The following is a 26,253-nucleotide window of genomic DNA, read 5'->3' on the forward strand; positions in this document are numbered from 1 at the left end:
CCAGAAGTCCTCGCTCTTACAATCCTTAAGAAATCCCAGACATCCAAATCCCAGAGAAGAGAGGAAATAGAGAGAACAAGGGGAGAGAGAGAGAGAGAGAGAGAGAGAGAGAGAGAGAGAGATGATATCTGATTCGGAGCTCGCTGACCGGCTTCGGGAAGTCCTCAGGAACTCAGACCTCAACACCACGACCACCGCTATCGTGCGCCGTAGGTTAGAGGAGCACTTCGGCGTCGACTTGTCGGAGAAGAAGGCCTTCATAAGAGAGCAGGTCGACCTCTTCCTTCAAAGCCAGCTTGAGAACGTCAAAGAAGAAGAACAAGACAACGAAGAAGAAGAAGAAGAAGAAGAAGAAGAAGTCGATGAAGAGGATGGAAGGAAAAGAGTGTAGAATCCCTCTTTCTTTATCTCATATTCTGTCTCTTTCGCTTCGGTTCTTGTTTATGGCGTTGAGATTTCAGTTTTGTTTTTCGGCGTTTTACGAAATGAGCAATCTTTTGTTCTGACATTGCGTTATTCGGGTTTTTTATTTTTCATCTTCGGGTAAATTAGGGTAACTCTTTTTTTTTTTTTTTTTAATAGATACGCTTGTATCTTCTACTTTCAGTATTAGAATAGTACGCATTTCGCACTTTGCCAACCCATTTAGGGATGGGGTATTGGAGCTGCATTCTCTTTCGGCTTTGGCAGTTTGTAGAATGAATAATGGATTTGATCGACGTTGCATAATCCGGGTTTAACATGGTGAAGATTCTTGGATTTTTTGTAGGGTTGTGTTTTGCTCTTCTAATGAATTAGGTCATTCTTTTTCGGGATTGATATCAATGCCCTATGTTTTGATAGATACAGCCAGTTGTGTTGTACCTTTTTCTAGTAGAATGGTACACAGTGGTATTCTAATGGTAAAAATGCAATTCATGGGCTGTGTATTGGGGAGAATATTGTTGATGGACCAAATCAAGAATGAAAACTTGAGGGTCTATTAGTATTTATACAGGTCTGTCTAATCTTGACGAAATTGGCTTTTAGATGGCTTCTTGTCGAGTTTCGATGTTTCAATGTGTCTACAAAGGGACTTTGAGGAGGAGATCCAAAGTGCAGTTTGGGGGATGGACAAGTGCAGTTTGGGGGATGGACGAAGACTTCTGGTAGACAATTTTTGATATGGTTTTTTATTGGAGTTCTTGGGAGGTTATTAAAATTAATGTTATGGAACTCTTGAACTCCAGGAGAGATCGAGGTTTAATCGAAATTTAATGCTGCATTTGTTACCCTAATTCTAGAAATGGAGAGGGTAAATAAGATTAATGATTTCAAGTATATTAGTTTGTTAATTGGGGTTTATAAGAATCTTGCCAAGACTCACATTATTTTTCCATTTTAAGGAACTTCCCTTATTGTTCTTGTTCTTCTTGTTTTTTATGGGCAATCAAAAGGATTTCATGAGAGAGAGAGAGAGAGAGAGAGAGAGAGAGAGAGAGAGAGAGAGAGCCTACAAGCTTTAGAGATAACAAAACAGGGCTTGTATGCAGAAAAAAGAGAACATGCAGAGCAACAGAGGCTACCATGTTGATCTTGAAACTATTGCTATGAGAAAAATACAAATAAAATAAATTAGATTAAATGGAATATCACAATTGATTTGAGTATTGACAAGGGCAACAACATTATAGACAAAGATTCAAATTCCTCGTTAGGTTGAGGTGCATGCTAAGTCACTCTCGTTGAGATAGTTCACATCTCTTGGTGAGATCGATCGATGTAGTAGGTTCTTAGTGCGTTATCTGCATGATACAATTGTCCAACATACGAAGTTTCACAGCATGCATATGCTGTGAAAAAGGCTAATACCAAAGCTACTCGAAAACACATTTATTCATGTGCCTAAAAAGAAAAGTGAAGATTTCGATCAATAGAGAGAGATTATTCTGAAAAAGAGGATTTTGCTGGGTATAAAACTTTAAGGAAAAATTCCATTTTTATATAAGAAAGTTAATTGATATACATGTTACGAAAGCTATCACATTCAATTAGATTTGTTTGAACAAGGAAACATCTGCATGATGGAAACGACCTTAAGTAATGGGTCACATTCAATGTTTTTTTTGAGAATTCACTTTATATATAAAAAGAAGGGAAAGAAGAAGGAGACGGGAAAAAAAGCGGAGACAAATGGAGATTGCCGAGCTGGCAAACAAACCATTAAACCCCAAGAAAAAGAAAATCTACATCCTTAACACCTACTACATAAACCATCCATTTGATCAGAAGGCGCTTGGCTTTACTGGCAGTCGCCGTTACAGTATTAGAGATGTCCCTAAAACACCTATTGTTTCTTTCTTCCCAAACCGACCACCAAATGGCTATAATTGCCACACGCCAGATCTTCGTCCTATGTTTGCCCAGATTGACCCCATGCCAAGCTTTGATAAGAAGAGAGACCGAGGTAGGAAAACACCACTTCAAGTTGAATCGATTGAGAAACTCTGACCAAATTGCAGAGATGAACGGGCAGAAGAGCAGGAGGTGATTGATGCTTTCTTCGTTCTTCATGCAGCAAAGACAGACATTTATTATTTGCATACCTCTTTTCCTAAGATTATCCACCGTGAGGATTCTTTTGGTCCCCACCAGCCAGGCGAAGGCTGCGTGTTTAGGAGGAACAAAATATTTCCAAAATTTAAAGGGAGGTTGATCCTGAAAGGAGGGCGTCCCATGGTCCAACAGGTGGTAGAAGGATTTAACTGAGAAGGTGCCGGATTTGTCCACCTTCCAAATTAATCTGTCTGGGCACAAGGTGGCTAGCATACTCGTGTATATGCACTAGAGGAAGCCCACGAACTCTTCAATCTCCCAGTCCTATAGGTTCCTCCTACAATCCTTGTTCACTGGATCTTATTATCCGAAAAGGAGCAACAATCGGCGACAAAAGAAGCAGGGTTGGAGGCGATACAATATATTTTAGGAAAGTCGAATTTCAGAGGGGCATCACCCACCCATGCATCTTCCCAGAACTGGATCTTGGCCCTGTTGCCTAAGCTGAAGCCAATGCCTGGAAGAACAACCTTCTTCAAGGAGAGAATCCCCTTCCAAAGGGCGGAGGCCCTATATCGAGAGGAGCTATTGGTCCACCTGCCAATCGATTTCCCATATTTCCCTTTGATGATCTTGTTCCAAAGGCAATCATCCTCAGTACCAAGCCTCCAGATCCATTTCCCGAGAAGGGCTCTGTTTATCCTTTTGAGATCTTTAATTCCTGCTTCGCCAAGTTTAGGCCGCTGGCAGACTTGGGACCATTTAGCCAGGTGGAATTTCTTGGAATCTTCCTTCCCGTTCCAGAGAAAATCACGCCTGTGTTTGTCGAGTTTAGCAAGGACGGCTGCTGGGCATTTAAGAAGAGACATAAAATAGACCGGCAGGTTGGAGAGGGCTGCCTTTATCAGGGTAATGTGGCCTCCCAGCGACAAGTATTTGCACTTCCATCTGGCCAGATATCTCTTGAACTTGTTGGTGACCTTGTCCCAAAGGGATATAGGGGGCAAGCCCAGGCATAATGGAAGGCCGACGAAGGACACTGGAAGCGAAACGGAGGAGCACTCGAACGAATTAGCAGAAGATCTCAAGTCTTTATCCTTCAGATTAACTCCGGACATCTTAGATTTGGACAAGTTGATTCTTAGACCCGAAATTGCCTCAAAGCACCTAATCGTGGTGCGGGCGTTGTTGACCTTGATCGGATTAGCATCACTGAGGATGAGAGAGTCGTCAGCAAATTGAATATGGGAGACCGAGGATGACAGGCCTCTCATTCTGTTGCTGCTAAGGATGCCAGCTTCTTAGCCTACCTAGATCATTTTGGATAGAGCTTCTCCAACTATAAGAAAGAGGAATGGGGATAGCGGATCTCCCTGACGGATGCCTCTGGAGCTCTTGAAAAAGCCTTTCGGGGTACCATTGAGGAGGATGGAGAAGTGAGCCGACCCTAAACACTCTCCAATCCACCTACGCCATTTAACTGGAAAGCCCATCCACCTCATCATGTTTTGGAGAAAATTCCAATCAACATGTTCGTAGGCCTTTTCAATATCAAGCTTGCAGCAAACAAATTTTGACCCATCTTTGTAGCTGGAATGCAGACATTCATTGGCGATTAGTGCACAGTCAATGATCTGCCTCCCTGGAATGAAGGCGCATTGGTGGGAGGAGATGATCTTACCGATAGAGAGCTTCAGGCGAGAGGCCAAAACTTTAGACAAAATTTTTTAAGGGCCCCCAATCAGACTAATAGGTCATTCAATGTTGTGATAATAATGAAAAAAATTATGGATTTAGCAAAATCGGGCTAATCAATACTCAAAGAAAGGAACCTGTTTTAGGCTATCAGGCCATGATTCACTCTTCTTGCGCGCGAATATCGTGCGCATGCATCCGGTTAACTAGTTTATGGTTGGTTTGCCCTTTAGGTCAGCTTCGTGTGTATGTATTGGCTAAAGCATAATGTGAGTATTTTTCAAATGTTTATGGAATTGAAAGCTTTATAAACACTTCATGTACTTTCTCCCCATTCAATGTAGGACATTTTTACACTTTAAAAAAATTAAAAATGACTTTACCAAAAAACTTATGTTTATTTTTCAAATGCTTAAACAATTGATTTTGAGATATTAGTCCTATGGCTTTGGAAGATAATTCAAATGATAAGTCTTTTTGCCTTGAAATTTTCAACAGACAACTCTTCAAGAGGTGGAAAAAATGTTCTTTCATCTTACTAGACTTAAAGTGGTGAATGTGATTGATCATCTTAAATCGACAGATTTCTATGAACCAACATAAGTGTGATGAGGATGATTACCTATGCAAGAACTACATCTTGAGTGGCATATCCAACCAATTATATGATCCTTATTGTGACTATAAGATTGTTGTTGAGATTTGGAGCCCTAGAAAAGAAATACAAAATCGAAAAGGCAGGCATGACAAACTATGTTATCAACAGATACTTTAAATTTCAGATGGTAGACAACAAATTTGTAGTGCGATAAGCGAATGAGTTTAATCACATAGGCCATGAAATCATGTCCAAGGGAATTAAATTGGATGAGCTTTTCCAAATGACAGTTGTAAATTGTAATTGAAACATTACCACCATCTTCGAAAGACTTTAAACATTCCCTTCAACATAAAACTAAATAACTCTCGATGGAACAACTTATTGTAAGTCTTCGGGTCAAGGAAGAGGTGAGACTCCTAGATAGAATTGAGGACAAGAAAGATGACATATCTAAAATTCTTATGATTAATGACATAAATAATCAGAACCCTCATAAAGAAAAATCCAATAACCTGAAGCCAAACTAGAAAAAACTCTAAAAAGAAACCCAAGCCCAAGCCTAAGAACCATAAAACTGGCAACCAAGGTAACTCAACAAGTTGCTATGTTTGTGGAAAACTTGGTCATTTTGCAAGGGAGTGCTATACTAGCAATAAGAAGTTGTTTGCTCATGCAAAATCCATATGAAAAGCCTCTAATCGTGGTTGTGGTCATCGAGGTCAACATGGTCTGTGTGGAATTGTGTGATGGTTGGTAGATCGACACGCAAGTGTGCTATGATTGGAGTTGGTTTAAGATATATGAGGATGTTTCTTTGGGAAAAAGGTTTCAAATGGAGTTGTTGTCACCACAGACGTGATTGGGCAAGGAAAGGTTGAAATTATGTGCACCTTGGGAAAGACCATTACAATGGCCAATGGTTTTCATGTTCTAGCTATGTGCAAGAACCTTGTCTCGGGTTACCTTTTGAAAAAGGCGGTTTTGAAGCAGGTTATTAAGTCTGATCAAATTGTAATAACAAAAAATGGTTCTTTTGTAGGTAAAGGCTATGCTGGTAATGACATTGAATGTCAAATTACATATAGAATTGAATAAAGTTTTCTCTTCTACTTGTATGGTATGCACTGTTTTATTATGGCATAGTAGACTAGGGCATGTGAATACTAAATTACTTAGAAATATGGCTTATTGTGGTATGATTCCTAATTTAGAAAGTTTGAGTTCAGTTTATAGTTTAAAGTAACTATAACGCATTTTCCTGATGTAGAAAGGAATTCCGAGTTGCTTGGACATGTGCGATCTTAAGTCACTATAAAGCCTTTTCCTGATATAGAAAAGGAACAATGGGGGTTCCTTTTTTGCAAAATTAAATGAACTTTCTAACTCAATTCTTTTAAACTTGGATGAACTTGAGTCTTAAGTATGAACTTGGGAGAAGTAAACGACTAGGATTGCTAAGGACTATGTTCCTGATTTTCATGTGTTCTTAGCTCGCTAGAAGGCGGCCTTGTAAATTTGTAACATTGGAGGAGGCTATGCTCTCTCATGATGTTACCTTGAAATGAGTATTAGATCGAATTTTACATGGAAATTAGTTGACATGCTGCCTCTTGGGGCAAAAAATTTAGGTTATAAATGGATGTTAAAAAAGAAATGAAAAGCTGATGGTTTGATTAAGAAATACAAGGCTAGGTTAGTGGCCAAGGGGTTCAATAAGAAAGAAGGCATCAATTACTTCAATACCTATTTCCTTATGTTGAAGATGGCATCTATTCGCATCTTAGTAGTCATTGCTTCCACATATGATCTTCTAATTCACCAAATGGATGTTAGAATTGCCATTTTAAATGGTGAACACGAGGAAGAAATATACACGGTTCAACCTAAGGGTTTATAAAATCAAGTCAAGAGTGTAAGGTGTGTAGTCTTTTAAGGTTCTTATATGAGCTTTTAATGTTCTTATGATGTCTAAAGGCTTCTGCTTCAATGGAGGTGAAAGATGCCTCTATTTTAAGGTTCATGAAGACGTAAGTGTCTTAGTTTGTTTATATGTAAACAATCTTCTAATCTTTGGTACAAACCTAGAAGCTATTAATGAAAACATTTCTATCTTCTCACTCTAACATGAAAGACCTTTGAGAAACCGATGTCATTTTAGGTATTAAAATCATTTGAAGTGAAACTAGTATAACGTTCACTTAATCCCATTACATAAAGAAGATATTAAGAAAATATAATCACTTTGAATGTAAATTTGCGTGTACACCTTATAATCCTAATAAAAGACTAGAATAAAATATTTAGTGAAAGTGTATCTCAGCTAGAGTATGCTAGTGTCATTAGTAGCCTAGCTTATACTATAAATTGCCCTAGGCCTGATATTGCATTTGGTGTGAGCAAAGTGAGTAGATATTCTAGCACTCTGAATTATGAACACTCGGATGCTATTTATAGGGGTCTTACGTTACCTTAAAAGGATGTGGATTTGGTCTTCTTTACTAGATCTTCATTACTAGAGTTACCCTACTATAATTGAAGGTTGCATCACCCAAAAAAATAAAATTAATTGAGTCTACAGTGATGATGATTAGAATTAAGGGTAAGATGATTCTAACTTTACAAGTGGTTATGTTTCACCATGGTGAGCGGAACCGTTTCATGGAAATGAAGAAATAAACTTGTATAGCTCATTCTATTATGGACTCATCACTAGTTGCCTCTAGAGCAGCTTGGGAGGAGGCAGATTGGATAAAAGCTTTATGCATATATATAACTTTTTGGGTGAAACCATATCACCTATATCCATTCATTGTGAGAGCTTGGTTGCTATAGGAAGACCTAATAACAAGTGTTATAAATATAATAGGAAGACCTAATAACAAGTGTTATAAATATAATAGAAAATCTAGGCATTTGTTTGAAGCATCATTGTGTGAGATAATTATTAAAAAATGGTGCAATAACTCTAGACTTTATAAGATCCAATGAGAATATGGCGGATCTATTAACCAAAAGCTTAGCCAAGGAAAAAGTTTGGAAAACATTGAGGGAGATGAGACAAGCATATAGAAAAATAATTGGAAATAATAATCGAACTTAAGGACTCGGGATCCCAAGAATTAATCTCAGTGGGGAAAATAAGTTTTCATGTGATTTGTGGTTGAAATGCATTACATGAGTTTAGGAAGAAAATTATCTCTTAGAGCCCCTCTATGATGTAAATAATGTGAATCTTTGTAGCGGGATCGAGGTTAGGTATGAGTTTATTGCATTTTTTTTTAAAGGTGAGGTGACAACTGTTATAGAGACGCACCAGTAATGAACTCACCTATTGCATGTGGAAGTGGGGTTGCTTTTTATTACCATTGGGCTAATAATCTGGAGCACTCGTAGAACCAAGATATTGCGTATGGCCGTAACATATAGCTCCGAACATGTTGCAAACACCAAAAAACTATTGTGTATGTCTCATGCATGTTTTATAATAAAGAATTTTAGTTAAAGAACTAGTTTACTAATTTTTCTTGTAGTCCAAATACATTTCACTAAGTGAGGTTTAAGATGATTTATTACTGTCATTTATGCATAATAGTTTTTCATTATGTTCATTTTTATATTATTTTGATATAAGTTGGGGATTGTTGAATTATTCGAAAATAAATGCAAGTTTTTGTGTATGATCATTTTTCACATTTTAAATATAAAAGATTGTCCCACATCGGATAGGGAGAAGGTATATGGAGTATTTGTAAAGCTTTCTACTCCATAGACTAATAAAATATGCTCACATTATGCTTTAGCCCGTACGCGTGCATGAGGCTCACTCGATAGGCAAACTAATTAGAAAACCAGTTAACTGGGTGTATGGGCACGGTACTCGTGTGTGAGGTATGTGATTCCCGACTGGTAAAGCTTGAGCGGGTCCCTTTCTTTGAGTCTTGATTGACTTAGTTTTGTCAAAATCTATAATTTTTTATTTTTATGTTTTATCATTATCATAAGTGTTGGATGTGACACACTATTTGAGGATCGTGTGAGATGTGCCTCCACGTTCAAGCGCATCTCAACGAATATGATGGTTTTCGCAACGGGCATATTAGTTACGTTTTATGAAGTGTGGATTTTCTTGTAGGGTTTTTTTGTCCAGCAAAATCCTCCTTATCTCTTGAATCTCGATTGATTGATCGAAATCTTCTCCTTTTCTTTTAGACATATGAATGAAAGTGTTTTATAGTGGTGTTGGTATTAGATATTTCGCAGGCCGTACGTACTGTGGGTTTTTTATATGCTGGACGATTGTATCTTGGCATGCTAGGAATTTACTACACTGGTTGATTTCATCAAGGGGCGTGAAATATCTCAAAGAGAGCGACATAGTACGCGCTTCGACTCAATAAGGAATTTGAATATTCATCATTGCCTTTGTAGATCTTTAAATCGGGTGTGGCGTATCATTTAATCTGATTTTATTCGTGTTTTTCTTATAACATTAATTTCGAGATCAACATGCCAAAGGGCCCAAAAACACTAGGGCATTAGACCACATATTTGTTAACCAAAAGGATTCCTTGGAGGCCCTTTGCAAAGGCTTTTCACTTCTGAATTTTCCTCTCTAGGAATATGGAAGGAGAAACACAACTCTCACAAGGCTGTCTAGCTTCCTAGGTAATGTTTGTTATTCTCCACAAGTAAGAGCCATCCAAAGCCCGTATCATGGCATTCCACAAATACCCTTTAAACACCACCAGCCCATAATTCGTATGCAATTTTCCAGGCATGGCGGGAGGCCGCAACTTCAACGATAAAAGAGTTGTTGCTGTCAATTGGTTGCAACATCCATTGATATGTGGCAAATTATGGGTGGAATCCTTGTGGCCAGTCAAGGAATTGAATCTAGAGTAAAGAGAGAGGGGGAATTTTATGCGAAGTAGACATGGAAAAGGCTTACATTCATGTTAATTGGAACTTTTTTCTATATTTATCGTGTAGAACGGTTTGGGAAGCGAACGGATGAAATGGATTATGCAATGTATCTCTACAGTACCCTTCTCTATTCTCAACAATGGGCTCTTGTCTAGGCTATTTTAAAGTTTATGAGGTCTTTGTCAAGGTGATTCATTACCTTTTCACCGTTGTTGTGAAACATTTGAGTCTGTTCTTGGGTTATGCTTTGTAGCTCAAATTCACATAAGGATTTGAGGCGGGAGTTCTGAAATTATTATATTCACGTTCCATTGGTTGTTGGTACTCTTATTCTTTGGGATGTGAGAATGGATCGAGGACCCAAAAGGGGATCCTTCAATGTTTTGAAGTTTTTATCTAGATTTAAGGTAAATGCTAGCAAGAGTTACATGGTTTTGCAATGAATTAGGGGGGTTTGAGAAGAATGGCCGAGTGGATAGGATGTGATGGGGTAACCCGCCAATGTTAGGAATGAGGCCAATTTTAGAATTGTCAGGCGCTCTTTGTAGATTTAAGCTTTATAATTTCCCTAAGAGAATTTTGTTAGGCGCCTTTTGTAGATTTAAACTTATAATTTCCCTTGAGGCTTTCTCTAATAAAGTTCTTTCTTAATGACAAAAAAGGGTTCCTTGTACTATTCTTTAAATGCCTCAAATCCCACAAAGTGTCCGCCACCTTGTTCTGACATCCTGTTTTGTGATGCAAAAAGAAGGTATACTCCAATGGAAAAGCTATCCACTTAGCACGGCGAGCACTCAACCTTTTCCTAAGAGAGGATATCTTAATGCCTCATGGTTCAATTATAGAATAATTTCCCAATGAATTAAATACTGTCACCACAATGCAGAACTGAAGATTATATGTGGAGTAGTTCTTTCTTGCATGATTTAGCTTCTTGTTCCTTTTTTTTTTTTTTTTTTCCTCGCACAATTTTGGAAGCTGAGAATCAAGACCTTTTTAGAAGTCAAAAAGAACGTGATTGGTTTCTACTGTTAACTTAGCATTGCACTAATACCAGAGGCACCACTTTCACTCTTGAAGACCTTTTTAAAGGCCAGAAATGCAACAATGAGAGCCTTTGTAATCTTTTCTTGATAATGATGTGGCTGTTTTTGGTTAATCTATCTCCGCACATGAAATGTGCAACTGGTAGTATTGCAATACTGGTGATGAAGTCCCAAATAAATCTCTAGAAAAGCATAAACCTCTGAGAGTGTTCTTGGCATGAGCTACTCAAATGGTCTTGATCTAAGTTGGTCAACCTTTGATCCCTTCTTTAGTAACCATATATCCTGAGAACAACATTATTCATGAGGAATGGGCACCTTTTCAAGTCGACAACTTGACATCTAGTGACTTCCTCTGTTGTGCATTAAATAATCTCCATACATGATCACGGTGGATAGATTAATTATTACTAAAAACAAAATATCAAGGAAATAAACATTTCCCTGTTAAAGGACAAACTGCCATCAGCCACGTGAAAGTACTTGATTCGTTTTAAAGACTGAATGGCATCACCGACAACTTGTACAGCCCATCTCACGTCATTTGTGTTTTTCTACTCATCATCGTGCAATATCAACTGATTCAACTCCTTAGGTCGGTCTTCAAAAAGATTATCAATCCATGCAACATATTTAGTGTATCATCCTATGTGGAATAAGAAATCAACTCGATAGTAATTTGGTTGATCATGGAGTATCCACACATCCTTCAAGATCCATTTTTCTCAGGGTTAACTACGTTGGAATCATGCATGATGACAACCTTTCATGCATTCAACCCCTTTTGTAGCAACTTTGTGACCAACTGCTGGAGCTTGGCTGGATTCATTAGGTACTTACAATGCACAATATTCAATAGGTTTAAACCTGACACCAAGTCGATATGGCGCTAAATATTTCCCATAGGAGGAAGTCCGGCTGGGTGTGTTTTGAGCACCAAGTCTTTGTATTCATGTAAGAGCATCTGTAAGGGAGGTGGAATATCCATCAACTTTATCTCATCTTTGGCAATAAACACAAGCAATTCCTGTCCTCTTACTTCTTTGGTATAGGACGGCTTGGTTGTTAGATTTGTGCACTTAAAACTTAGGGCGGCCAATAGGTCAGGCTCGGGCCAAGCAAAATCAAACTTTTGAATGGACTGGGCCGAACCGTTCCATTTTGTGTCCAGGGCAACCCCAACCCGACCATTCGACAGTGTATAGAAATGCTTCATCGGGTACATTGTAACATTAACATCATCTTGATAAAGGAAAAGGTGTTAGTCCAAGTCAAACGCAAATGGTTTCCCTAGCAAAATTTGACATCCATCCATTGTGACATTACACAGCGTCTCATATCTATACATGAATTTGATAGAGAAGGATACTAAGCACTTGACGAATCTAGTATGGACAGGGATGCCTTTTCTTTCTTTCAGTTTAATTTATCTACTATTTCTTACGAAACTATACTTTTGCTATATTCTCATTGCTCCATCTATTAGAACCGCTGGTGCAGAAGATATTGTACTGCAACCATCGCACATCAATCACCTGAGGCATTGATAGCATTATTGACTAGATAGCCAGCATCTCCTCGCAATCTTCGTATGCATCTTATACATCTGTTTCATCTTCTACAGGTTGTGCCCCATCATCGTTTGCTTGTCCTTCATAATCTATTGATGCCTTATGCTCTACTTTTGCCTGCACATGATCTGGTGTATCTTTGGCATAATCTCCTTAGCCAAAATTTTACTCTGGATTGATTTGATGGACATTTAAAGCATGATTCTCTACCACACCTAAAAGCATTTGAAAGGAGCGCCCATATCTAGTGTATCCCCACCATCTTCACATACATCTGCTACATCTTCTACAAGTTGTGCCCCATCATCAAATACTAATCTTCATAATCTGTCTCATGCCTAGTTTCATCTACACATGATCCGGCATGTCTTCAACATAATCTCATTCTTAACAAAATTTACTTTTACTCTGGATTGATCTAATAGACATTCAAAAGCATGATGCTGTAGATATCACACCTAAAGGCATGTGAAAGGAGAGCTATTTTGTTCCATCTTGGGTGCAATAGTCCTTTTACATAGTCACATTCCTTTTGTCATTCGCCTTCATAGTTGGATGTTGACTTATTGTCCTTGGACCTATGGGAGATCCCTTCGATGCCTTGCATGGGAAGTCAATTTGTTGCTCCATGAGTGATGTTCCTCACAGGGCACCAAATTGTCCCCCAGGTTCCCATTTATCTATCTCCTCTGCAATCAATGCAAGTGTGCATCCAGTTAATCTCCTTCATCTGGATTAAGGCCATTAAGATATTTTCAAATTTTCTTCTCTTTGCTATCAAAAATTTTCATTCTCCAGCTCCCGATCTAACTTTTCGATGGTCAGTGACTCAGCGGTTCCCTTGTATTAACACTTTTTCGGTGAAGTGTTTACATGCCAAAGATTGTGGATTCTGGAACTGTCACCTTAATTTCCGGCTCTCTACCATGTTCCAACGACTGGAAAATTCAATCATCGGAGTTGTCAGTAATCAGGGTACCTGTAGTTTCTATGGCGAGGACATTCCCTTAGGTGTCATCACTCATCCACGCAGTCTTCCTATTCTCTCTGCCTTGGAGTTTCTCACTTGATTAGTCAGATTACTTTATGTGCAAGTTTCTCGAATCAATGATGATTTGATACCTGAATTGCTAGCATAGATGAAGCAAACACAACGCACAATAGTATTCAACCAAATAAAGAGGATTACACATCTTATTGAAATTAATCCACATTAGTTACAAGTATTTGCAAAAGAACTGAGAAAAAAGTGCAAAAAAAATGCAGTGTCCTCTAATTCCTAGAACAACCCTTTTTATATACCTCAAGGACACCTGTAGAATCCCTATGAAATCTTTAACCAAGATTTTTCCGAGTAGTAGATTAATTTCAAATTGATCCAATCTATACAAGAGTATGTGGGTGGAGGTGGAAAGAGAAGGTTTGATGACCCATTATTTAACTGAGGATATGGTCCTTGATAGCGTGGTATGATGATGTTGATGATGATCACGTTAAAAAAGATGATGATGTTGATGATGAGATTCTACAATTTATTTCAATAAAGCAGGTTGTTGGATGCTAACTATGAACTTTCCTCACTGAAGAAAGAAGGTAGTTGGTTTAAGGTTGAGGAATTTATCTTGTGGGGCACTTAGAGGGTGTTACTTTAAACCAAACAAGGCAGGATAGAAGAACCTTGAAGTGTGAGGAGCAGAATTAGCAGTTTGGCAGCTTTGGCTAGATCATTGAAGGAATTTATGGGTTTTTGAGAGGGTATACCTTTTTTAAAGAGTGGTTGGGTTTTTAGTATAAGTGTGCTTGCATACTTGATCTGGTGTTGTTGTATTCTTGCCTTTTAGCTCTTCAACAAAATTGGTTTTACTGATAGAAAAAAGAAAAAAAAAAAAGAGTCGCCCTACCACAATAAGTTTTCTTGGCGAGAGTATTCAATTGTTCATTTTCTTTGGAGGTGCAACCTTAACAATTAAAGAACCAAATTAAATGTGATATGGTGGAAGTTTTCAATTGACTGTTTTTTCCATTTTGCAGTATTTTTCATGTTGCTTTTGTATTTTTTTCACAGATTGCCGGTGTGGTGTTACTAGGTAATTGTTTTTGTTTTTGTTTTTTTTTTTTCCTTCTTCTATTGTGTAGAACGAACAAGCACAACAAAGAGAACAAGAGAAGGGGAGGTGGTTTTACCAAATTATGTAGTCTGTCCCCACAACTTCAAGAATTTGTTGGTGTATCTGAATTAGCTAGAACTGAGGTAATGCTTGGCCAGTTTGGAATTCATTTATTCTTTTTCCCATTGTCACTTGATTTTATTTTATTTTTGTAGAGAAATGAATTTTCAAGATCATAACGAGCTTTTATTTTTCTGTGGTCATAGGTTGTCAAGCAACTCTGGGCTTATATTCGTGAAAACAATTTGCAAGACCCGAGCAATAAGCGGAATATAATATGTGACGAAACACTGCGAGCCCTTTTTCGTGTTGATTCTATTAACATGTTTCAAATGAACAAGGTTTTGTCGAAGCATATTTGGCCATTGGCTTCGGAAGATGGTATTCCTTTTGAAATGCATTTGATTTCTATCTTGTAACAATCCAGTTTCAGTATCATTAGGCTGTAGCTCAAATTATCTTGTGTTATTTTGTAAGTTGGGTTTTTTCTCCTGTTCATTAATTGCACTTGCCAATCTAGTGGCACCTTGGAACACATTTATGATGATATTTTTCTATGATTTCTTTTTGAAGATTATATTTTTCCATGACTATTAACCTTCATGTGCCTTTTAAACACAAAAGGGATCTTCTTGTTATTAGCAACTCATTCTTTTTCTTGCACGCTCTATAATTCTTTTAGATACTATCCTCTCTTTCTATCATTGCACAGATTCCATATGAGCTCTTAGAACCAGTGGGAGGAGAGAGCACTTCAATTAGCACAATGTACCACAACTCTTCTGGATATGCTAAGGTCCATAAGAATTAGATCTGCAACTTGGGTTTGGGTCAACCCTAACTCAATTGATTGAACCTGAGTTTGGATTAGGTTGGGTCGGCTTGGGAAACCGAACAATTTGAATTCAGGTTGGGTTCAGGTTGACAAAATTTGGGTCGGGTTACGTCAGGCTGGGAATAATCACGTGTATTTGGGTCGGGTCAGGTTGAATATAGAGGACTTAGGGTTGGGTTTGGCTTAGGCACCTTGGTCTGGAATTCGTGTTGCGGGTTTGGTCCTCTCAAGGTTGGGTTGGCTCTGGTTGACCCTCAAATCCAACCTGACCCAACCCACCCAAGTTGCTTTTCTAGTAAGAATGCTTGTTGTCTAAGAATTTTGAGCCTCGGTTTTTGCAATAGATTTGTACCTGACTGTAGTGGTGGGTGGATATCGCTATTGCCTTTTTATTCTTGATCTTCCATGAAACATCATTAGCTCCAAATGATATGCAGTCTATACACGAAATTTTCATTTATTGAGATTTTGCGTGTCAGAGTTTTGCCTAAGAAACACCAGTATTAGAAAAATAAATAAAAAATTCCATCTACTTTGGACCTTTTGTAATAATGGCTTTGTGTGCAGGGTTTCCCTCTGCAACTTTAATGTGCACAATTCAGGTTTATGCATACACACTTGATTTACAGAAGAAATATCCCATCCTGGATGTTTGGATACCACCACCTACAAGGCTTGAATCCTTAGTTACATCTTTGATAGGATTCCCCTCATCAGAGATCAGTTATATCCATTTCAGTTGGAGTTAAAAGCTAAAACAAGTTTACAATCTGGCATTTCTAATTTCTCCATTTCAGTTTAGTGTTAATTTTTTTAATTTGTTTTTTAAAGCATTTTGTCGACTTCAACCCCTTATTTTACTTCAACTTCTAGGAAGAATTTAAGCCTTCGGGCTTTCCTTGTTAAAATAGTTACTATGTTTAATCTAAAATAGTTACTATGTTTGTGCCAGAAGGACTCAGAGTCTGTAGATCATTTGTTTATATTTTGCCCCTTTACATGTACAGTTTGGGACTTCTTTATTGCAAGTGTTGGGGAATCCTGGGCTATGCCAGGAATAGTTAGAGATCTCTTGTGGGCTTGGCATGGGGGGTCCGGAGGGAAGATAGGTCACCAAAGTTGGCTGCTAATTCTTCTAGCCATTTGGTGGGTGATTTGGGGAGAAAGGAACAGTTGGTGTTTCTGGAATTCCTTGTGCCCAGTTGAGGTGATCATCGCGGCAGTCATGTCTTTGGTGTCCGAATGGAATTCCTCCTTTTCCATTTTGTGTTACTGTGCAGTGATCCCTTTCAGATTGCGTTGCATTCTTTTTCTGCTTTGTGCAGCTTTCAATAAAATTCTCATCAATCTTTTAAAAAAATGTTTAATCTTGACCTTCTCTATAACTTTATTAGAACTCTTGGGTGATGTAATGACCTCATTTGCATACGAGAGTAGGAGAATAACTTCTAAGACGCTGTTCTTGATCGTTAAATGTATAGATGACCAAGCTAGAATCGACTCTCTCATGTTTTAGAACTCCATGAAAGCTTTTAGATTGGGCTCTTTGTGCTTGCATCAGATAATGTAATGGCCTCTTTGAGTTTGCAGGCATAGTATGATGCTTTTGATTCTCGGATGTTGGGAGGTTGTTGCATGTATGATTCTTCTTTCTGTTGTCTTTTGGAAGGCATTCTTCACATCCATTTCGTTGGGACACCACCACCTTTGAACATTCAGTTAATTCTCAGAAGTTGGTGGTTGTTGCATGCATGTTCCTTCTTGTAGTTGCCCTTCGAGAAACAGTCTTCACATCCATTTGGTTGGGTTCCACCCTTCAGACATTTAAGTGCCGGAGTGTTTATATGTGTGTGTGTGTGTGTGTGGCCCCACTTTGCTCAAGAATTCTCCTGGGGGGGTTTTTAGTCGAGTTTATTTGTACAATTGGGGATTGGGTGGCCTAAGTGGGTGCTTTTTTAGTTTTGTTTTTTTGTCGTCCTGTGATGGCCTTTTAATAAATTGCATTATCTTTCAAAAAAGAAATGGTTGGATCCAGATGTATACCTGTTCACAACCCCAATTGTAGGGTTGCGATGCAATAATAATTTCGGTGAGACCGAGGTCGAATCCACAGGGACTAAACTCGTAAGTATTCTGAAAGCAACTAGAAGTAGAACTAGAAGAAGATGAAAACTTAAATTTGGAAGTGTGAAGAGTAATTGTGAGAGATTTAATGAAAAACTTAAGAAATTCAAAGGTGGGAACTAGGGTTTCCAAGGATCCACTTGTAGAGATCAAGGAGATATGTGCTTGATTCAAGGACACAATTGGAGTCAGAGTCCCATCTTATCTAGTTGGAAGATATCTCAATAAAACCAAATCTAAACTTTCTTTGACCTAATTCTCAATGGATGAGAGTTGAGAGAACTGGAAGTGATTCCATCACAAAACCATGCCCAGGAGACAATGACTCACAATAGGATATACTCAAAGCTATCGCAGAACTACTGTAATTTAAGTCACAATAAACCATTAAAAACTGAAAGTATTTCTTAAATATCAAACTAGAATAAAAGAGAGTTCAACTTGAACATGAATCAAAGCAATAGAAAACATCTCATCATGCTACATGCTTCACCTCTTAGCCCCAGCTGAGAGGTTTAGCCAACCATAGACATGATTGGAACTAAAACCCTAAAAGAAAGCATGCAAAACTAAGGAATAAGAAAAACGCTTCACGACGGCTCTCCGCCCTTGCGCTTCGCTCCTTCAAACACTAGAATGATTAGATAGATCCCCAGGAATGCCCTGGGGACTCTTATTTATAGTTGTGCAACACTTCCTTTCACACCTCTTTGGAAAAATCTGGAAATTGCTTCAAATTTATGCACTCTACGTAACTTCGTGTGATCCGTTCGATGACATCTAATAGGCCTCGATGTCATTGAAGGTGTCTTTTCTACGTGCTTTTTCTGCGCTTTTATAGCTTCATCCGAACTTGTAACCTTCCATGTCATCAAAGAAGCCTTCGATGTCATCGAGCATTGTTCGAGGAATCGATAATGTGTCCAAAATAGTTTAGAGAGTTAATTCAATTTCTTCAATAAATTCGATGTCAGCAAAGAGACTTTTGATGTCATCGAGCAGATCTTCGATGTTATCGAGGAGTGCTTTGAGTAATAGAAAATGGTGCCCAATGTGTCCAGGGAGTTTTGCCGAAATTCCAGAGAAAATTCGATGTCATCGAGTAAACCTTCAAGTCATCGAAAAACGTCTTCAATTTGTCCAGTAACCAACTCGATTTTCCTTCATAAATTCGATGTCATCGAACGTGTCCTCTATGTCATCGACGGTGTTCGATGACACAGTAAATGTATATTCTGCACTTGTTCTTTCGGCTTCGTTCCTTCTCTGCTTGGTTTTCTTGAATCTTGGGACCTTGAAATCTTCAATCTTTGTTTCCTAAGATCTATTCTTTGCCTTGGTGATCTTTAAGCGTCAAATCCATGCTTTTAGCACTTTTTCCAATCCAAACTCTTAAATCCACCTTGCAACACAAGCATGAGTAAAATAGGACATTAAGCAGTATCATGTTCGTAAAACCAAGATATAAATGGGGTTCAATATGCAATATTTGACCCTCAACAATACCTGAAGAGCAAACTACGGTATTTCATCATTACTTTATTTTTTTTGAAAGATGACTAAAATAGTATTAAAACAAAGAGGAAAATACAGACGCGGCCAGCAACGACCCTCTCGTCATTCAGCAAGCTAAGCACCCATGAAGGACAAGCAAAAAAAAAAAAAAAAAAAGAGTCAAAATACACAAGGTCCACAGGCAACTATAATCCACTCCAATCTCCCAAATCAGTTTCAAAAGGTGTATCGGATCTCTCAAAAGCTGATACGACAAGGGCCGATATGACCCATATTGGGAACCCATATCGCATATAGGCCACAGGTGATACGGATATTGATTGTATTGTATCAGATGTTTGAACCCTACAAGCATATGTAGTTTGAAGATGCCCAGTGGTAGTTCTTGCAATCTCATTCCTTCGTCACTTTAAGAAACGGTTGCATTTTTCTTTTGTAATACACTATGTAGTCACTTAATATGGCATGCAATTGTGCTATACTTTTTCCTAGATTTGTCTGTATTTGGCAATTCACGTGGTCTCATACTCCACATTTTATTTTTTTATGTGCAGGACATAATACTAATTTCACTGTTTCTTGGATTTAGCAGGTCCGGTCAAGACGGCAGCGCCAAAAGAAAAACACCGGAAACAAGAGAGAGAAGGTGGGGAAGGAGACGTGGTTCCATTTGAAGTGTTCAGCAAGTGTTAGCCCCATAATTCCCATTCTTTCTCATGAAGTAAAACATAATTCTATGCTTATCAGGTCCAGATGAGTCCATGCCAAAGGGAAAAAGACAGAAAGGAGGGACTTCGGGTTTCCTTGCTCCCATCCCACTCTCAGCTGCCCTAGTGAAGTTCATTGGCACTGGTGAAAGCGCCTTGTCACGGGCTGATGTTGTGAAGAGAATGTGGGAGTACATAAAACAAAACAACCTTCAGGTAGTTCCAGTCACGTCTTTGGGTGAAAGTTACCATGTGGGAGTTCTAGCTACATGAATGGGGGTGTCAGTGGGCCCAGCCCCAGCCCATTGACATCTTTTTTTTTTTTTTTAACGACGACTGGGTGCCCCTGCCCCTTTAAGGCGAGACTATTCCCTGCGGATGCACACAATCACCCGCCAACCATGTGCATTGGGTAATCCACCAGGAGGGGAATCAAACTTTTGTCTGTGGGGAGCAAACCCACACCTGAAGCCATTCGCCCAAACCTGTGATGGCTCGCCCATTGACATCATCATCATCGTCATCTATAAGCTTTATTGGGATAAAACTTACATGATGATGATGATGTCAATGGGTGGCTGACTTGATGATTCAAGGGCTCATCATCGTCATCGTCATCTAAGCCTTGATTGGGATAAGGCTTTGATGATGAAGCCAGTGGGCGCAGACTGGGTCAGACGAATGCTGATCCGATGATTCTAGAAAAAAGCCTTACCAGTTGAAAGTTTTGTTTAGCATGAGCCTCCGTTTTTTTTTCTATTATTATAGTTCTCTTTATATGCATATTGAGCTGCATAAGAGGATAGTTAAGAGGATAGAAAAAAGCTCTTTCATTTCTGACTGATTGCCTTTTATCACTGAAGGATCCTGCTGATAAGAGGATAGTTAAATGCGATGAGAAGCTGAAAGAGCTATTCGAGGTCGATTCTTTCAATGGCTTCACGGTTTCAAAGCTACTGACTGCTCATTTCATCAAGGCTGAACAGTGAGTTGCTCCTTACCAGTATTTTTCTTAAACCCGAGGAAATGGGCAATTTTTGCATGAGTGTAATTTGAAATGCCGACAATTGCTCTACTTCTTCCTATTTATCTATCCTTCTGCACAGGTTCCATCGCAAAGGCAATAGAAAAGGTGAAGTTGAAAAATCTGTTGTTTCTCCCATCATTCCAATAGATATTTTCTTTATAGCCCAAGCGATTGCAAAAATTCAGATAATGGAAGAAATGTTGTTAGAACTTTAGGCAATCTTCAGATAAAATATAGAGAAAAGCTTGAATAGGAGGACATTCATTTCCATTTCCCAGCTCTTCTTCAAATACCATGGACATTCATTTATTCCAGAAAGAACATTAAATTGATTTCCAAGGTAAAAGAAGACAGACAGTTTGATGTTTGAGCTGACCATATGTAGAATCCATGTAAAACTCGTTCCAAAACAAACAGGTGATGGTAAATCAGAATCCATGGTTTTCGATTTCTTCAGAAGTCAGTGTAACACTTCCCTATCCATGTTTTGGTTTTTCTCCATTAAATCACCTGAACATGCAGTCCCTAGAAGCAACCCTGATGAAAAAGTTGGGTGATTGTTGTTGCTTTTGTTGTTTTCTAATCTTGCCTTTGGAAAGGATGGTCTTGTTTTGTCATGACACTTGGATCCTTCAAGTACCGTTGGTTACCCATGTAGGATTTGAGCAGATGCATATTTATGTTTCAATACGGAACCAGTGCCGAATGCAGCTGACTAGCACCAGAATATTTATATAAATTGATTAAAAATGATTAAAAATAAGAAATGTATTTACAAATTAATAATTTGTTATTCATAGACCATCCTCATCATCAGTCATCATCTAAGCTTTACCCCAAGTTCCCGACCAATTGTGGTTGGATACACGAATCCTGGTCCACCATTCCAATCTATCAAGGGCCGTTTCATCAGTAAAACTATACGTCATCAAGTATTTTTCTATCTCCATCCATATACATTCAGGCCTTGCCTTGCCGTTTTAGAGCCTTCAACTTGAACCGACTCATTCTGACCTGTGCAGATCTTAATCTCTATTGCACATGGCCAAATCATCCATGTCTACATTCCCTCATCTTATTACCTATTGGTGCTGCCTAGAAGTTTCCTCGATTGCATTAATTTCTATTTATATCCCCCTTTGTATTGCCACTCATCTATCCTGACCTCATTTTCAGCTGCGCTTATCCTATGAAATTTCTCCTTCAATTTCACTGGTATGCGGCGATCACATAAAATTCAAGAGGCACATCTCCACTTCAACCACCAAGCTCTAATTCTATGAGCAACATCTTTCTCAATCTCTCCACTGTCATGAGTTATTGACCCAAGATATTGAAAATGATTTTTCGAGGGTACTTTTGGTCTGCAATCTTGACGCATTCGTCATTTCACTATTGTTACTAAAATTTCATTCCATATACTCTGTTTTAGTCCAACTAATTTTAAAACCTTTTGATTTTAAAACATCCCTCCATTTTCATAACTCATAGCTTTGTGCTTTACCCCTCGCTTGTGTTGTCAATCAGAACCATGTCATCTGCAAACAACACACACCACAGGACCCCTTCCTGTAAATTCATCGTCAACTTGTACATTACCCTTTTGTTATTATGATTATTTATTATTTATTATTTTATGTTAATTTTTGTTAATAATAAAAAGAGGTCCATGCCCGGGTAGAATTTTAGGACCATATCATAATTCATAACCTAAATAACTATTAAGCTAGCCTGGGTATGCCTAGGCAACATTTCAAGACCATATCACAACCTAAATAGCCATCAAGCTAGTCTCTCTGTACATCTCTATCTCTATCTAGTTATCTATCAAGATCTCCTGATCTTTTCCAGAATGCTACTGGGCCCCCCCTTCATCCAGGATGGTCAACCACCAACCCAGTCTGTCTATTCATCTGTACTGTTAGGGGCAATCCATGGTCTAAAAACCATGGCAACCTGATGATGTTAATCATCCAATTAATAGCATTGACAGTCAAGATTCGGTGGAAAAAGTAGTCCCCACTGTATTTCTTGATCCCGAAGAAGCACTTTGGATTTATGATGCCAACCATCTGATCTATCACCTGGACCCACATTTGAAGTCTTGGGAGCATTCTGTCAGCGTGATGTTTTGCACCACTGTCCCCTGTCCGCACAGATGAATAGACATCTGGATCGGCTGTTGGCTCTCCACTGTCAACAAAAAGCTTTGGGACACTGCTAGTTTCCCCATGGAGGCAGGCACTTTAGCATTTCCTTTTGTTTTAATAGGAAAGATGAACTAAAGCCTGAGACCTCAACATTGAAACGCTCCGTGTCTTTTGTTGAGTCACGGGCTTGAACCTTTGATCAACAGTGGATATCTCTCGGGCACGATGGGATGTTGAAATTGACTGTGTAACAAGGGAATTATATGTTCCTCACCCCATATGCACAAGGCATGCTTGGGTATTCGCTTCATGCAACTGTTGCGTGTTTCAGCTATCCGTGCCGTTGGCCTGATGCATCCCACTGTAACAGGCACTTCCCCAAATATCTTCCAGATGGAAAGATCATGTCCACCAATTTTGAGGCCCTTGCTCCAATCAGTGTTCAAAGTATCGCTACAAGTTTCGTTAGTTAGGGAAATGGAGACAATATCGATATCGTTGATAACTGGAAATGTGGGAAAACATAGGAAAAACGGTGGAATTTTCAGCGAAACTTCAGGAGATGTTAAAATGTACACATTGCATATTTAGAAATTTAAAACCAAAAAAAAAAAAAAATGAAAATACAAAAAAACAAAAAACAAAAAGAATGCATTCATAACAAGTTTCCATTTACTGGGGCCTTAAAAGTATGTGTTGTTGTAAGAAATCAGTCCAACCATCCCCTCTGGCCTATTTAACTATCCAACCTTCCATCTAAACATTCATTGATATTGCAAAATATCAATAACACATGATATTTCACTAAGAAATCATCAACAATTGGAAAAGAAACAAAAGATTGTAGTCTCAATATCTCGCATGTTGCAATATCATAATATTGAGATATTATCAATATTATCAATGCCAAATTGAACACTACATACAACCATGTGCCCATGAAAAAAAAAAAAGTTTGAAATAAATTTTTTTCTAGTAAATAAAATTTTGATGATATCAATACATTGGTAATATTATTGAAATATCATCAATACACTTATGATACAAGCATTACCTAGAATTTACATAGTCGAAAATATTGGTGATGCATTGGCAATACAAATGACACCAAGAATTTACATAGTTGAAAATATTGATGATTACATTGGTGATATTGATACGTTGGCAATACATTGCTAATACCTGGAATTTCTGATACTACCAGCGTTATCAGTATCGCTACCAGTGGTATCTGTATCGTTGAGCTAGAGATAAAGATCAGAGATATTTCAAATACTGGCTCCAATTGAACATGGACTGTTGCTGTGTTTTAACTCTAAACCTCTGTTTGAAAGGCACAACACAAGTTGAAAGGTTTTAGGAATAGGTGCAGCAATGCTCTGGGTGGCCCCGCTTTGGGCCGAGCTTAGGTTGGGTTTCGCATGTATGGCCCGGCCCTCTCCAATCATTGGTTTGGCAACACATAAGCCTTGGTTTTCATTTTTTAAATGTCAACTTCAGGTTGGCCCGAGTGCCTTTGTCCGACCGTTTTTTGAGATTGAGCCTTCTTTGCTGGGCCATGCCAGGATGGGGCCGTGAACCGTATTGTCAAGCCCTGACGATTAGCACCCGTAGTTTGTTTGGGGTATGGTCCACCCTCATTGGTGCCTAAAGTATAATATCTGGCTGCTTAAAGCATTGATCCCCACTTGCTCCACCGGCATAAACTGAAAATTGAAATGATATTATTATACAACATTTCGTCCTTACCATTGTATGATACATCTTGTTTTTCTCTCTCCATCCATTTGTATGTAGGCCACCCAATAAGATATCTAGGATATTCAAGCGACAGGTATTGTTTGATGCATCGATGGTCTTGTGCGGCCCACTATTTGAACAGTCCAGATCATTGAGTGCAATATCATTTGGAAGTACCTGCAATTTCTCTTTTAAGTCTCTGGCATTGAGTGCTGCTATAAGATATTACCTGTAAATACTTTTGCTAGCACTGGCTGTTTGATCGCAGTTATATCTGAATGATCCAAACCGTTTATTTGATGGGCCGTGATGGAATCTTAGATTGGAATATTACAGCCTTCTTTCATCGAACTCTTCGGTGATTGACAGGCTTTTTTATCGTTGGGCCATCTGTCAAATGTTTAGTCTGATCTTGAAGATTTTTTGAAGCACCCACGACATGAGCTGTGCATATTATCAGATCAACGGTTCAGATCACTGAAAATAACCCCAGATCCAGCAGAAATAGTCCTGATGTAGCATGTTGGCAGGCGGGCTGTAGCAAACCTCTGTTCGTATTTCTCGTTCCATTGATTTGTTCCTCGAATACTTCACCGCTTTCATCATTCATACCCTATCCACCGTTGAATAATCCTTTGAATCTGAAGGCTCAAGGATGCGATTTGGCGACCACGATCAAAGGTTCCAATTATGTGGGTCCCACGGTGCACCCATCTTCCTTATCCTTGACATGAAGTGGAATTCACCATTGTGAAATCGAGTTCAATTGGGACCCTGGGAGAGTACATCCACCAATCCGGACTGTTCATTAGTTGCAGCATTACCATGAGAAAATCCAACCGAGTGGATGGTTCTAACCAAAGGATCAGCAGCTTGAAAATGGATGATTGAGATCACTTCTATAATAGGTTGATATATGTTTGTGGGGGCCCACCATGGATTGCTTGTGCTTCTAAAGAATCAGTTTCATAAGGCCATCCTAACAATCTCATCTAAGACTTAGAAAAACGGGGCAAAATATAAAAGACAGACTGCCAGATTTGGGATGGAATTGACTGTCCCATCTGTTTATATATATATATATATATATATATATATATATATATATATATACCGCATGGTGGTTTGTATCCAATGAGAATATGAGGAAGTTCCTGTGGTTGGTAGCTAGGTAGGGCCCACCATGATGTTTATGAGAAATTCATCCGGTCCATCCATTTTTCCAACTCGTTTTATCACAAGAGCCCAAAAATGAGGTGGATCCTGGGATGAGGCAGACCCTTTCCTGCAGTCGAAGGCTAAGTGGGGCTTGCTGTCATGTTCTTTTGGAAATCCACCCCGTCCATCCGTTTTGCCAGCTCATGGTGGGACATCAGTCCAAAAATGAGGTGGATCCAGAATTTAAGTGGGCCCCACGATAGGAAAGAGTGGGAAATGCCTACACTTGAAACATGTGGGTCCACTCACTGATTCCCAACCGTTCATCTGTTGGGCCTTGCTGCAGATGGAGCGTACTACAAAATGATCAGACAACTAGTTTTGAGGATTACAATGGGAAAGTTTCATGTCCAAGTGCCCAATCAACGGCTGACATTCAATGAATCGAATCTTCCAGT

The 26,253-nt window shown here is 38.8% G+C and overlaps 1 protein-coding gene across 6 annotated transcripts; it reads left to right on the forward strand.

The window, feature by feature from the left end:
• LOC131218647 (upstream activation factor subunit spp27) lies at positions 1–26,253 on the forward strand. 6 transcript variants are annotated; one of them, XM_058213311.1, is made up of 7 exons: positions 1–387; positions 14,508–14,622; positions 14,746–14,920; positions 19,606–19,659; positions 19,761–19,936; positions 20,584–20,705; positions 24,398–24,677. In XM_058213311.1, exons 1-7 carry the CDS (start codon positions 122–124, stop codon positions 24,546–24,548), a joined length of 1,059 nt encoding a protein of 352 aa, XP_058069294.1. In that variant the 5' UTR covers positions 1–121; the 3' UTR covers positions 24,549–24,677. The 6 variants fall into 6 exon arrangements, with proteins under 6 accessions (XP_058069294.1, XP_058069293.1, XP_058069296.1 ...); XM_058213310.1 differs by having other exon boundaries at positions 3–387; positions 19,603–19,659; XM_058213313.1 differs by lacking the exon at positions 24,398–24,677 and adding an exon at positions 26,142–26,253 and having other exon boundaries at positions 4–387; positions 19,603–19,659.

This window comes from Magnolia sinica, chromosome 11, assembly GCF_029962835.1.
Source record: "Magnolia sinica isolate HGM2019 chromosome 11, MsV1, whole genome shotgun sequence".
In the NCBI taxonomy this organism is placed as follows: domain Eukaryota; kingdom Viridiplantae; phylum Streptophyta; class Magnoliopsida; order Magnoliales; family Magnoliaceae; genus Magnolia; species Magnolia sinica.